General features: G+C 47.8%; 1 protein-coding gene across 9 annotated transcripts in view; it reads right to left on the bottom strand.

Annotated features, from left to right (window-relative positions):
* Positions 1 to 1,002: 1,002 nt before the first annotated feature.
* Positions 1,003 to 14,661, bottom strand: part of ZC3H11A (zinc finger CCCH-type containing 11A) — a 44,171-nt gene continuing 30,512 nt past the window's right edge. For 8 of the 9 annotated variants that reach the window (XM_062211631.1, XM_062211636.1, XM_062211634.1 and 5 more), the window contains 8 exons: positions 13,028 to 13,126; positions 11,381 to 11,449; positions 7,580 to 8,083; positions 7,175 to 7,254; positions 4,653 to 4,968; positions 4,133 to 4,299; positions 3,289 to 3,356; positions 1,003 to 2,906 (listed from right to left, as the gene is read on the bottom strand). In XM_062211631.1, coding sequence (XP_062067615.1) covers positions 2,648 to 2,906; positions 3,289 to 3,356; positions 4,133 to 4,299; positions 4,653 to 4,968; positions 7,175 to 7,254; positions 7,580 to 8,083; positions 11,381 to 11,449; positions 13,028 to 13,126 — 1,562 coding nt within the window. In that variant the 3' untranslated portion in view covers positions 1,003 to 2,647. The remainder of the gene's footprint in view (positions 2,907 to 3,288; positions 3,357 to 4,132; positions 4,300 to 4,652; positions 4,969 to 7,174; positions 7,255 to 7,579; positions 8,084 to 11,380; positions 11,450 to 13,027; positions 13,127 to 14,661) is intronic. The other variant, XM_062211639.1, reaches the window with a different exon arrangement.

Genomic DNA, 14,661 nt, shown 5'->3' with positions numbered 1-14,661 from the left:
TTAATCTGTTAGGGCTAATTTTATACTAATAGGAAAAATCTGTGTTCTTTGGTAGCTGACAAATTTGTATATATTCCTACAATTAAAATCTGAAAATTCTGGCTTCTTTGGAACTGATTTTCTCACGTGCTACATTTTTATGCTTGGAAACTCTCACTTGCTGAATCTAAGATTGCTTTTGGGGCTGGCACTGTGGCACAGTGAGTTAAACTGACCACTGAAATGCTGGTATCCCGTATCTGAGTGCTGGTTCAAGTCCTGGCTTTTCTGCTTCTGACCTGTTAATTTGCCTGGGAAGGCAGTGGTTGACAGCCCAAGTTCTGCACCCACGTGGGAGCCCTGGATTGGAGTTCCTGGCTCCTGGCTTCAGTCTGGCCCACCCTAGCTCTTGCAGAATGTACCAGCAAATGGAGGTTCTTGCTGTCTTTTCCCCCTGCCATAAGACATTTTTTTAAAAAAATCACTTTGTAAAAAAAAGATTTATATATTTGAATGGCAGTCAGAGAGTGGGATCTATTGCTGGTTTAGTCCCCAAATGCTCCCAACAGCCAGGAGCCAGGAACTCCACTCAAGTCTCCCGTGTGGGTGATAAGAAGCTGGGTCAGAAGTGTGGGCGAGCTGGGACTTGACCTGGCACTGTGACATGGGATGCAGACAGCCCACGCGGCGGCCTAACCGACTGCACTACCATGCCCGCCCTCAGGATCACTTTCAAGCCTTTCTCCCTTCTAAAATAATTACTGGCATCACTTCAGTTACGAGAAAGACTAAGCCTCAGGGTCAGGAAAAAAAATGCTTATATAGAGTATCCTGCAGTCTCAACCTGAGGCAAACGGAGCCTGCAGGGGAGCCCGCGTGTGGGGAGGTCAGGCAATGCACCCCGTGAGAGGCTGCCGAAGCCATGTCCACGGACCTGGGGCACAGAAGGCCACCAGTGGTCTGACGGGGCCCTTGGCTAACGGGATACAACATGACTTAGTCACCACACCGAGACTTTCCTACACCAGTTTTATTTTAAAACACATATGAGTCTTTCTGTAATGGCAAATAGTTCAAATAATGCGAAACATGAATCATTGACTAATACGAGGGGTTTAAATATGAAACAAATTTTTTTTTTAAAAGCAAAAGAAAGAGGTTATATACAAAACAAGGACCTGGAATCGATAAGCTGATTCCAAAAATGAAATGAATAGGAAATCTGTGAAGCCAGAACATTCCAGCCCTGCTGCAGAGGAGGGCATCACACAGCACTCAGTCGGCTGGAGATGGGCTGGGAGAGGTGTGTCTGTACATCAGTTCCAAGTCGCGCTTGCCTGTGCAGGCACCCAGCTCTTCCCAAGACTGACGCGCAGTCCTGTGGCTTTTTTCCTTTTCCACATTCTCAACAAGGCTACAGAGGTTCAACTCTCGGAGAGCCGCTCAGAACAGCAGTTCCTTAGGAGCCAACGCGACAGGTGGGTCAGACCGCAGTCTGAGAAACAGAAGTGGCCACCTGAGCCGAACAGCAGAACGGACAAGTCCTCCTCCTTCCAGCCCAGTGCCCCATCCCATGTGGTTCCTTCCCAAGTCGAAAGGTTGAGGTGAGATGAAGGAGACGAACATCAAGAACAGAAAATCCGTCCGGAAACGAAGGGAGCTGGAAGGTATCCAATACACCCCCGAGCGTCTCGGCGCCCCGCACAGCGCACCGCCACGGGCCACAGACGTTGCTGGCAGCTTGAGGAAGTCCATTTCTCTTTTCTCTCAGCTGGTTAAAGGGCACCAAATAAATACTGGGCAAGGAGAGTTTGCTGGGCAAGTTAGAAATAAAAAAGTTAACCAATTTTTGTCCCTGTGATAATTCAGTGCCCGTAAGAGGCGAGTACTAGAGAAGGGACAGCGTCCACACTCAGAAATAGCTCCTTGAACACGTCACCGTCTCTTACAAAGAATCCAGGGCGTCCCAGAAATAGAAAATTAGTTTCAGGGGACCCCCGAGGCACTTTAAAGCCTTAAAAAATTACAGTAATAATAAATTAGCTATTGCTCTTCAGAGGCTGACGGAGCAGCAGAAGCATCAACGCCAGGTTCACAGAGCTGTGTCCCTCCGGTAGGGCTTCCGGAGCTGCTCAGCCCTCTGTGGAGCTCGGCTGAGTCTCCCAACACCTTTACAAAGACACGCAATTCAACACGGACTCAGTGGGGTTTCTGTTTAGTGGCAGCATGAAATTTGGTCCTTAATGGTAGCAGCTGTCCTCATCCATTTCAGACTCAGGTACTATCAAGTACATCAGACAATACACAAAAGAAAGGATACGACAACGGGCAAAAAGCCAAAGCTGACGAACACCTCAAGGAGCGCCCAAGTCCTTTTGCCCCCTTCCGCGTGGATTCCCCGCTCAGCCTCTCGCTGTGGAGTAGGGTAGACAGAACTTTTTCTCAAAGATGCCAGACAATGGCATCAAGTGGACAAAATGGTTATCAAGGGACTTTAAAAATCTGACCCCAAGGAATCCAGGACACATACAGGTAATTCAGAGGTATACTTCTGATTCGGGGCAAATTCTAGACTAAAGAGATAATCATTTCAGGTAAATATTATAATAGATGAAACTAAGTCCAGTTTTTTGGTGAGTTTTTTTTTAAAGTGTTCTCACTGCCGACTTCAGCTATCGATCATTTCCGACAGCTCAAGAAGAAGGTCATCTTCATCCTTCCCTGGGTCCAGGTCAATCTCTGCCTCCAATTTGCCTCCTGAAATCTCCCATATGAGCTTCTCGAAGTCGTCCTCCACAGACAGCGGGGGCTTCCCTGTGGAGGCGGAGCTGAGCCGGCGAGTCTTCGTGGCCACTTGGGATGAGGAGGGGCCAGAGCCTTCTGGGGGTGGGGGCTCTGAAGAGGACTGAGCTGGAGGCAGCACAAGACTGCAAGGAAAAGACAGATTCTGAGAAAACCAGCCCCTCCCAACGGCGACTGAACCCCCAGGCCCGGGGACACCAGGCGTGAGCAGTCGCTGTGTCTGAGGACAGACGTACAGAATTGCTCTAATGATTTGGAACCCGGCATTTCCATCACTGACATCCAGCCAGGTATTACAAACATCTTTTATATAACATAAGCAGGACATGAACAATAGTATAAAAAACAAACTTGAATTTCATGCATTCTTGCAATGACTCTGAAAGCCCTGCAGATTCAGATCTAGTAGCTAAACAGTACCTACTTAAAGCTGTTTATTAGTTTTATTCCCTAGAAAGCATGCATAGCCACCGTCCCAGAGCTTGGTTAAGAAGAATACAGTGTTACCTGTCTCCGGGCTCTTCTGTCCCAGGCCTGGTGACTGATGTGTCCTCCGTGAGGAGTGGGACGACAGCCTACAGAAGGAAGTGTTACAGGGACTCAGCCGGAGAGCCAACTTTTTCATTTGAGCACATTCAGTTTCTTTTCTTTTTTAAAAGATTTTATTTATCTGAGAGAGACAGAGTTACAGAGAGAGGGAGAGGCAGAAAGATCTTCCATCCACTGGTTCACTTCCCAAATGGCTGCGATGGCAGGAGCTGGGCCAATCCAAAGCCAGGAGCCAGGAGCTCCTTCTGGGTCTCCCACATGGGTGCAGGGGCCATCCTCAGCTGCTTTCCCAGGCCATTAGCAGGGAGCTGGATCAGAAGAGGAGCAGCCAGGACTTGAACCGGTGCCCATATGGGATACCAGTGCTGCAGGTGGAGGCTTAGCCTCCCAGGGCACCACAAGGCTCACCTTGGCTATTACTCTTTCAGCCTGGCAGTTTAAGCATCAATAATATAAAGGTTGTTTCGCGACCGGACTGTGGCAAAGCAGGTTACGCCACCACGTATGATGCTAGTACACCATACTGAAGTACCAATTCAAGACCTGGCTGCTCCACTTTCAATCTAGCTTCCTGTGCACGCACCTAGGAAGGCAGTGGGCAATGACTCAGGTTCCTGGGCCTTTCCACACATGTGGGAGACCCAGATGGAGCTCCTGGCTCTTGGCTTTGGCCTGGCCCAGCCCTGGCCGCTGTGAGCATTTGGGGAGTGACCCAGAGGACAGAAGATGTCTGTCTTTCAAATAAATACATGAGCGAGTCTTCCGACAGAACCCAGCCCCACTGCAGCACTCCTGTCCTTACCACAGCCGCCCTCTTGGCGGGGCTGTCCTCCAGGACACTGCTGGCGCTGAGGGGCTTCACGGCCGCCACGACAGCAGGGTGCATCTCCAACGCCTTGCGTTTCGGAGCCAACTTGGAGGAGGAGCCAACTTTAACCACCGATGGCTTCACATTCACTTTGGGTTTAACTACAAAGGTCAGAAAGTAGTAGCTGTAAGAGTCTCTCTCTGACATAGAGAGTAACTCACAATATCAAAATTCCATCAAATTAGAATACTACAAATAAAACCAAAACCTATCAGAAGCACACAGACTGAAAACAACCCCCAGCCTGTATGACAGGCGCGCTCACACACAGGCTCTCCAAAGGCCCGTTACTTCACCACTGTTCTCCACTCCCTGGGGTTTCTCTTCCTCAAAGCCAGAGGGAAGACACCCTACTGCACTTTCAAAACAGTAATGCTACACAGAGAGGAACTCCTCTAGCTTTGCCCTCCTGCAGATGCTACAGCAAGACGCTGCACACACACGCAACACTCACCTTTACCTCTTTTCTCCAAGGTCTGTGCTGCACATTTCACATTCAATATCGAGTCCCCAGTCCCTAAGGTTTCCACCTCCACCTTCTGGGCTACCTTTGTGGGAAGCCGCTTGGCCAGGTGCCGTGGGCCCCCGGGCACAGTAGGGAGCACTGGTGACACCACCCCTTGGGCAGCTCCCGGAAGCGGCGTCAGGACTGAGTTTTCCTTCTGTGACGCTCCCTTCTCCTGCTGTTTCTGCGTATGCTTTTCTTTTGTGGTTTCACATCTCTTGTCCTGCGCTTTAGTGCTGTCAACTCCTACAGTCTCATCTGAAGCCTGTGGGCAAATCGTACAGGACAGAATTAACATCGAGTCCCTCGAATAGCCTATCTCCGTTCATTGAAGATGGAGGGACAGAGAGGGAGACAGGAGGGATACAGAGATCATCCATCTGGGGGTCCATTTCCCAATGCCAACAACAGCCAGGGCTGGGGTAGGCCAAAGCCAGGAGCTTGAAATTCAAACTGGGTCTCCTGTGTGGGTACTGGGGACCCAGCTCCGTGCCTCCTCCTCTGCTGCCTCCCACGGTAGCCCCAGAAAGCAGCTGGGCTGGGGCTGGAGCAGACAGGACTACCAATCAGGGTCTCTGGTGGCACTGTACCACAGGCCCACCCGATGATTACTGCTGATCAAGTAGTAAGCTAAGAGCTAAGTCAGGCAGTCAGACCTGACCCAGAACCTGAGGGAAATGTTCTTCATCTGATGTTAATTAAATACAAATTATACGGGGCCGGCGCTGTGGCGCAGCGGGTTAACGCCCTGGCCTGAGGCGCTGGCATCCCATATGGGCGCCGGTTCTAGTTCTGGCTGCTCCTCTTCCAATCCAGCTCTCTGCTGTGGCCTGGGAAAGCAGTAGAGGATGGTCCAGGTCCTTGGGCCCCTGTGCCCATGTGGGGGACCCAGAGGAGGCTCCTGGCTCCAGGTCAGCGCAGCTCCGGCCATTGCGGAGTGAACCAGCGGATGGAAGACCTTGCTCTCTCTCTCCGCCTCTCTTCTCTCTGTGTAACTCTCTAATTTTTGAATAAATAAATAAAATCCTTGAAAAAAATATAAATTATACGGTTAAAGATGAAAGATTAGGATTAAATTTGTGTGGGAAAATAAAACAGATTTTTACAGGCTAGAAAACCATGGCTCTAAGTCAAATATTAATTTCTAAAAACTTAAGACATAATTTTTAAAAAAAATTTGAAATGCAGAGTTAGAAAGAGAGGGGGCTTCCATCCTCTGGTTCACTCCTCAAATGGCTGCAATGGCCAGGGCTGCACCAGGCCAAAGCCAGGAGCCAGGAGCTTCATCCGGGTCTCCCACATGGGTATAGGGACCCATCCTCCACTGCCTTACTAGGTGTGTTAGCAAGAACCTGTATCGGAAGTGGGGCAGCCAGGACTGTTTGAATCAGCGGCCATATGGGATGCCAGCATTGCAGGTGGCAGCTTAACCTGTTACACCACAATGCTGGCCCCTAGACAGAGGTTTATGTGAAGATATTTTTTACTGTGTAAGAAAAAAACCTTAATGTCCAGGGGGTAGGTATGTGGTGTAGCAATTAAGCCATCATGTGTGACGCCTGCATCCCCTACTGGAGTACCTGTTGAGGTTTCCAATGCAGCTTCCTCCTGCTGTGCACGTGGGAGGCAGCAGGTGATGGCTCAATTACTTGAGCCACTCACATGGGAGTCCTAGATTGAGTTTTAGGCTTCTAGCTTCAGCCTGGCCCAGTCCTGGCTGTTGCAGGCATTTGGGTAATGAACCAGCAAATGGAAAATCCCTCTCCATCTGTCTCTCTGCTTTTCAAATAAAACGAAAACCAAAACCCCAATCGTAGCACAACAGCCTCAATGTCAGAAACACAAATATTCATATTAATAGAGTATTATGTGGAAGGTAGAAATATTTAAATACCAGAAGGAATTACTATCACTTTCTCCGTTTTATGTATTTATTTGAGAGGGACAGAGGGAGTAAGCACGAACAATCATGCTGGTTTCCATGTGCTGGCTCATTCCATAAATGCTCCCAACAGCTCAGAGCTGATGCCAGGATCCTGGGACTCAATCCAGGGATACCTCACGGGCGGCAGGTGGCTGACCTGAGCCATCACTGCTGCCTCTGCCTGGTCTGCATTAGCAGGAAGCTGGCACCAGGAGCTGGGGTGGAGAACTGAGCTCAGCTACGCTGATGTGGGAAGCAGGCATCCTACTTGACAAGCTCAAAGGTTAGGCCTGACACCTGCCCCCTGAAAATTACAAAGTTAAAAAAGGCTCCAACACGATACATTGTGAAGTTCTCAATTATGTTCTAAACATGAATTAAACAAGTTAATGTGCATGCATGCATAAACAAAGAGTTTAACGGAAATCCCAAACAAAAACCCCAACTAATGGTGGTTCCACTGGGGTTGTAGAACTAGGCAGTTTGTTCATTCTTCATCTAGCCTTTGTCTGGAGTGAATAAAGCCATGTGATCATTAAAAACTCACCTCTTTAGGCTCTGTTCTACTAAGGCTCCTTTGAGAGGCAACTTCACTTCCTTCCTGAAGTTTCTTCTCTTCTTTCATACCTATGTTTACATTAAAGACAGCATTGGCTGTTATTCCTTTTAGGCTATAGCATCACAACAGAGGAAGTTAAACAAACCTTTTCGTAATGAAAATAAGAAGTGAAAGAAAATTAGAAAAACACTGGCCCTCACAGTCCTGAAATGCACATTAAACACCAAAGGCCCGAAGGGTGGTGTTATAAAGCAGCAGCTTATACTGCACTTGATCTACTAGTTTACAAAATTAGCAGCATAAGTTCTCCAAGAACTCCCCAGGAGAACCCCTGGCACGCTGCCCCTCGGAGTCCGACTTGGGGAAGAGGTCCTTCGGATCAGCTCTCCTTACCTGCTCTCTTGGTGATCCGAAGCAGCCGCCGGGCCCCGGGGGTGGCCTCAGGCGGAGGCTGGGAGCTGGTACTGCTCTCGCAGCTCTGCTGCACCCTCAGAGCCTTCTCCAGTTTAATTTCCTCCAGTGTCTTGATGTGCACCTCCTGCATAGACTTGGCTCTACTCACAGGCTCCTCGGACTGTCCTTTGCCGACAACTACGGCTGGCAAAACCACTGTTTTTTTCGTTTCACTGTCAGTCTTTAACTTGATGCAGGCTGTATCCTTTTTGCCTTTCTGCCTGTCAGCTTCCTGCTGCCGGTGTTTCTTCTCAGCCAGGACCTCAGAGAAGGTTTTAATTCGGACAGTAGAGGAGCCTCTCGTCCCTGAAGGAGAATCATCGGCTTTTGAAGGTCCCTCTGTCTTGAGCTTGGTTTGCAATTCTCCACGTTTCTGACTGGCTCTTTCAAGAAGAATTTCTTCTAATGTCTTCACGTGGATCTCACCAACTTTATTAACTCTCTCTGTTTTCATGAGGGAAGAACATGTCATTGGACTTGGAGTTCATCTTTTTTTTCTTTTTTAATTTGACAGGCAGTTAGTGAGAGAGAGAGAGAGAGAAAGGTCTTCCTTTTCTGTTGATTCACCCTCCAAATGGCTGCTACGGCCGGCGCCCTGTGCCGATCCAAAGCCAGGAGCCAGATGCTTTCTCCTGGTCTCCCAGTGCAGGGCCCAAGCACTTGGGCCATCCTCCACTGCCTTCCCGGGCCACAGCAGAGAGCTGGACTGGAAGAGGAGCAACTGGGACAGAATCCGGCGCCCCGACCGGGACTAGAACCCGGGGTGCCAGCACCATAGGCAGAGGATTAGCCAAGTGAGCCGTGGTGTCGGCCTGGAGTTCATCTCTTAGTGATTTACCATTTCTCTTCTCTTGGATCATCACATCAGCCCAACAGAGAGGAATCTTGCAAGCAAGCAATTAAAGTGACAGAGTGTAGAATTCATTTTGTTCTCAATTTTGGATTATTGCATATTTCTGGTAGTGGCCCGCAAGGAAAACTCTTGAGGAAAAAACTGATTTGACTATTTAGATGCTTGGTTTTTTTTTTTTTTCTTCTTTTCTTTTCCTTTTAAAAAAGTTTTGCTTGAAAGGTAAAGAGAGAGAGAGATCTTCCATCTGGTAGTTCACTCCTCCAACAGTCCAACAGCTGGCACTGGGCGAGCTGGAAGCCAGGAGAGGGGACTTGATGTCCAGGTCTGCCATGTGGGTGGCAGGGTGCTAAGTACTTGAGCCATCACTTGCTGTCTCCCAGGGTGCACGTTAGCCGGAAGCTAGAATTGGAAGTGCAGCCAGGACTTGAACCCAGGCATTCCAATATGGCTTAACTCACTGCTCCATAATGCTTGACCCACTGAATTATTTCTTTAGGTTTTTAAATAAGAAGTCAAGTCCTTGATGTCAAGATGGCAGACTCATCTTGAAATGAGCACTCTTAAGAAAACACATGCTTAGGCCAGCGCAGCGGCTCAATAGGCTAATCCTCCGCCTGCGGCACCGGCACACCAGGTTCTAGTCCCAGTTGGGGTGCCGGATTCTGTCCCGGTTGCTCCTGTTCCTGTCCAGCTCTCTGCTGTGGCCCGGGAAGGCAGTGGAGGATGGCCCAAGTCCTTGGGCCCTGCACCCGCATGGGAGATCAGGAGAAGCACCTGGCTCCTGGCTTCGGATCAGCGCGGTGCGCCGGCCGCAGCGGCCATTGTGGGGGTGAACCAACAGAAAAGGAAGACCTGTCTGTCTCTCTCTCACTGCCCACTTTGCCTGTCAGAAAAAAAAAATTAATAATAAAAAAAAAAGAAAATACATGCTTAGTCACAGAAACCCTGTTTCCCTCCCCTACCAAAATTTTATGAAACTGACAGAGAAGACATTAAAAATGCAACAAGTCAGGGCCCGAACTGTGGTGTAGGAGGTGAGCCACGGGTTGCAATGCTGGCAGCCCATGTGGGCACCAGAACTGGCTGCTCTTCTTCCAACCCAGCTCCCTGTTAATGCACCTGGAAAATCAACAGAAGATGCCCCAAGGGCTTGGGCCCCCTGCACACGCATGAGACCTGGATGGAGTGCCAGGCTCCTGGCTTCAGCGTGGCTCAGTCCTGGCTGCTGCTGCCATTTGAGGAAGGATGCCACTCTGACTTTCAAATAAATTAATAAATCTTTAAAAAGTGTCACAAAAAACTCATTTGAAAGGCTCGATATTGAAGACAAGGCTGTCCCAAATCAGGTGTTTACAACAGGGCAAGAAAACTACAGCCTGTGGAGTTAATGTGGCCACCACCCAGTTCAGTTAAGTAGACTTTTGCTGGCACACAGCCAACTCATTTTCATATCACATATGGTGGCTGTCACACAATAACAGAGTTGACTAGCCGAAACAGACACTGTGAACAGCAAATCTAAAATATTTACTATCTGACCCTTTAGAGAAAAAAACAAAAACCTGTCAATTCCTCATAGAAAACAGTTCATAGAAAGGAAGGCCGGGGCCGGCGTTGTGGCATAGCATCCCATATGGGTGCCGGTTCAAGACCTGGCTGCTCCACTTCCGATTCAGCTCTCTGCTATGGCCTGGGAAAGCAGTGGAAGGATGGTCCAAGTGCTTGGGCCCCTGCACCCACATGGGAGACCCAGAAGAAGCTCCTGGCTTCGGATCAGCACAGCTCCGGCCATTGTAGCCAGTTAGGGAGTGAACCAGCGGATGAAAGAACTCTCTCTCTGCCTCTCTTCTCTTTGTATAACTCTTTCAAATAAATAAATAAATCTAAAAAAAAAAAAAAGAAAAGAAAGGAAGGCAGGCCAAAAACAAAGGCCAGGAAAGTATAAAGGCAAGGTCAAGAGATGTAGAGTCTATGTCTCAAAAATTTCTACAGGTGGGCACTGTGGCACAGCAGGTTAAAGCCATGGCTGGCCTGCAGTGCAGTGTTAGCATCCCATATGGGTGCTGGTGAATCCTGATGCCCCACTTTTTATTTTTAAAGATTTATTTATTTTTTTAAAGAGCTACACAGAGAGAGGAGGAGAGGCATAAAGAGAATAAAGAGAGAGAAGAGAGAGAGAGAGAGAGAGAGAGAGAGATCTTCCATCCACTGGTTCATTCCCCAATTAGCTGCAAGGCCCAGAGCTGTGTCAATCTGAAGCCAGGAGCTTCTTCCGGGTCTCCCATGCAGGTGCAGGGGCCCAAGGACTTGGGCCATCTTCCACTGCCTTCCCAGGCCACAACAGAGAGCTGAATCAAAGGTGGAGCAGCTGGGACTAGAACTGGTGCCCATGTGGGATGCTGGCACTGTAGGCAGCGGCTTTACCACTACGCCACAGCACTGACCCCAGTGCTCCACTTCTGATCCAGCTCCATGCTAATGAGCTTGGAAAATCAGTGGAAGATGGTCCAAGTGCTTGTGCCTTTGCATCCATGTAGGAGACCTACAAGAAGCTCCCAGCTCCAGCCCAACCCAGCCAGGTTGTTCACTGCAGCCATTTGGGGAGTGAACCAGTGGACAGAAGATCTGTCTCCCCTTCTCTCTCTCTGTAACTCTGCCTTTCAAATAAATAAAAAAAAAAAGAATTTCTAAGAAGAAAACAAAAATAAAGGTGAGGAGGATCTACTTATAGAAACGTAAAGAATGTTTTCTAGAACTGAAGGAGACAGGCACTTAGATTCAGGCCACTGACACTGGGCGGAGCCAACAGAAAACCTATGAGAGTAGGCGAATGCTGGGCGCAGTGGGTTAAGCACAGGCTTCTTGAAGGAGAAAACTTCGGGTCTTACCTGTCAGCTCCTCGCTGTCTGGACCAGCTGACGTGCCCAATCGCTCCTTCAGAGACTTGGACACTTGAACTGCAGAAAGAATTTCAAAAACCAAAAGCTGGGACTGCTGCTGTGGTGCAGCAGGTTAAGCCCCAGCTTGCAACACCAGCATCCCAAATCAGTGTTGGCTCGAGTCCCACCTGCTCTGCTCGCAAACCGGTGCTCTGCCAGTGCGCCTGGGGAGAAGGCAAGATAGCCGAGCACAAACCAGCAGATGGAAGATCTCTATGTATCTCCCTCTGCTCTCTGCTGCTTTGCCTCTCAAATAAGTCTTTTATTAAAAAAGGAGCTGAACCAGAGGTTTTAAAAAAATAGGTCAAATATCTTTTTCAAAATTTACAAATTAGACTATACTTCTCTTCCAATAACAAAAACAAACAAAACCACTCACAAGGTCGTACATTTTTCTTCCCCACAGAAAAGATTTTTGTGAACCAGATTCCCTGGATAACTCTGGGAAGCTTTAAAAAACCCTACTCTTCAGATCTGAAAAGCAACGTACAATCTCCTAAAATGTCACTGGCATCAAACAGTTTTTTTCCCCTAAATCTATTTGAAATATACTCTTTAGTTGTACGAATCTTCAAATCAATAGGCAAGGAGGAAGGGAACTTGGCAAAGAATTAGAATAACTTCTGCTTATATTTGGAGACCCATGAAGGTCTCCAAATACAAACATCTATCCATTAAAGCTTCTTGAGCTAAAGGCAAAGCAGAAAGAAGGTTCCTATCTTCAAAGCCAAAACACAGTGAAAGGGGAAAAAAGTACCTGTTTATTAGTAAACAATTCCAATGTTTGCAGGTCACACAGGGAGGGGCAAAGCCCCAGCCCTTGACTTCTTTCTCTCTTTCAACTACAAATCAGCAGAACTCCCGAATATCTTGATTTAGTCCACATCAATTTATAACACAAAATTTACACCACTACTCCCTTTACTCTGGCTGGTCCCAATAGTCTGTTAATCCATTTCCTGATGAGGATGCTTGTCCACTTCCAACTATGCTCCCATTTCAGGCAGGGTAATGGTTCCAAAATGCAAATCTGAGCCTTTGATCCCTGTTTACCACCTTTCAAACTCCAATCTCCAAAGCGGCTATAAAAGCTCTGTGTGATCCTCTGGTCACCAAGCTCTTCAGCCCACCCCCATGCTCCGTGTCTTGAGCACGGCGTGCTCTCTGCACTTTGTGCCTCTGCAGGAACACTCTGGAACACAGGCCCTGGCCCTCAACCTCACCTAGCTCTAACTCCTGTCAGGTTGCAGGGTTAAACTTCTGCATCTCTTCCTCTGTGAACTTTCCTAGCGGGATGGCATTAGGTGTCCTTCCTTGAGCACCAGGTGCTTTTCCCTATCACAACATTTATCATGACATTAAAAGTATTTCCGTTTGCCATTACACACAAGCTCCCAAGAAGCACAATGCCATTCACTTTGTTCAATACTCAGAATCCAGCAGAGTAACTCAGAGTAACGGAATGAACTTAAACCACCAGAAAATAATGGGCTACTTTACTTAAACAGAAGAATGGCAAGCCACAGCTGCCAACATGACAAGAAACAAGCGTTCTGCTGCACACACTCACAAACTGCCTTACAGCAAGGTACCCACCTCTCTTTGGTGCTTTGTCAGTGTTTGTTTCCGGAGCTTCAACTTTCTTCCCCAGCCTCTGAGCAAGGCTGCGCTTTAAGGGAGGGTCGCTGTCACCACCTACAAATAGGGGAACTTAGTTTATTTCAAGTCAATCTTGAGCAAGGCCAAGAAATACTAGCAAAACAGATAACGTAGAATAATACTGCAGTGTTCATTCACTAGCGTTCCTGCAACTCAGCGTGACAGAGGAATATGTCCCAAAAAGAAGAGGTAAGAAAAGGGGTGAAAAACTAGAATGCACACATAAGTATTTCCTAAATAACCGATTAAACTACAAATGAAGGATCGTAAGCATAGGTTGAGGATGACATTCACTTAGAAATGTGAAAAATCTTCACATACAATTAAATCTTGTCGAGTCTCACCAGAGTTACTGACAAAGGAGACACACAAAACCTTAACCAGCTAATTGCTGAATTCGTGCTAAATGTACTGGGGTGACATGGAGTACAGAAAAAGACTCATAAAATTTCAAGTTTTCCTGCAACATGAAGACTCTGAGGGTCACACAGTTCCTCTTCAATCCCAATTCTGAATGATTCTGTAACTTGAGCAGCCACCAATCACTTACTGCTTAGGGACAAGCCACGACTCAAATCAAATTTCCTGACTCCTACTTATTAAAGCTGTTAAAATGTTTAGCACAAGTTGTAAACCAGTTTTTTTTTTTTTTTGACAGGCACAGTAGACAGAGAGAGAGACAGAGAGAAAGGTCTTCCTTTTTTTCCTTTTTGCCACTGGTTTACCCTCCAATGGCTGCCACGGCCAGAGCACCGCGCTGATCTGAAGGCAGGAGCCAGGTGCTTCTCCTGGTCTCCCATGGGGTGCAGGGCCCAAGGACTTGGGCCATCCTCCACTGCACTCCCGGGCCACAGCAGAGAGCTGGCCTGGAAGAGGGGCAACCAGGACAGAATCCGGCGCCCCGACCGGGACTAGAACCCTGTGTGCCAGCGCCACAAGGCGGAGGATTAGCCTGTTGAGCCACGGCGCCGGCCGTAAACCAGTTTTTTAAACATGCTTTTGGATTGCTTGACTGAAGTGATAATCTTCACAGAACAAGACTGTCACCAGTCAGATTCAAATATAAAACCCCAAATTGTAAAATATGCATGTATGTTGATATCACAATAGTTTACTTCTATTTTTATTTTAATCTGAAACTTCTAGTGGCCAGCATTGTGGCCTAGTGGGTAAAAGCCTCTGCCTGCTATGCTGACATACCATACAGGTGCCAGTTCATGTCCTGGCTGCTCCATTTCTGATCCAGCTCCCCGCTAATGCACCTGGGAAAGCAGCAGCAGATGGCTGAAGTGCCTAGGCCCTACTACCCATGTGGGAGACCTGGAAGAAGCTCCTAGGTTTGGCTTGGCCCAGTCCTGGCCATTGTGGCCATCTGGGGGCTGAACCAACAGATGGAAGATTTCTTTCTCTGTTTCTCCCTCTCTCTTTCAAATAAATAAATCTTAAAAAAAAAAAAAAAAAAAAAAAGTCTAAATCAGTTTTACCAAAGCTGAACAGTTTCATTTTTGGAATCCTGGCTTGGTTTGTGCTCTAAATACATGATGACACAATCAAATACTGCTCTTAAAATT

Source organism: Lepus europaeus, chromosome 14 (assembly GCF_033115175.1).
Source record: "Lepus europaeus isolate LE1 chromosome 14, mLepTim1.pri, whole genome shotgun sequence".
Taxonomy (NCBI): Eukaryota; Metazoa; Chordata; class Mammalia; order Lagomorpha; family Leporidae; genus Lepus; species Lepus europaeus.
This window is presented reverse-complemented; position numbering and strand designations above follow the sequence as displayed.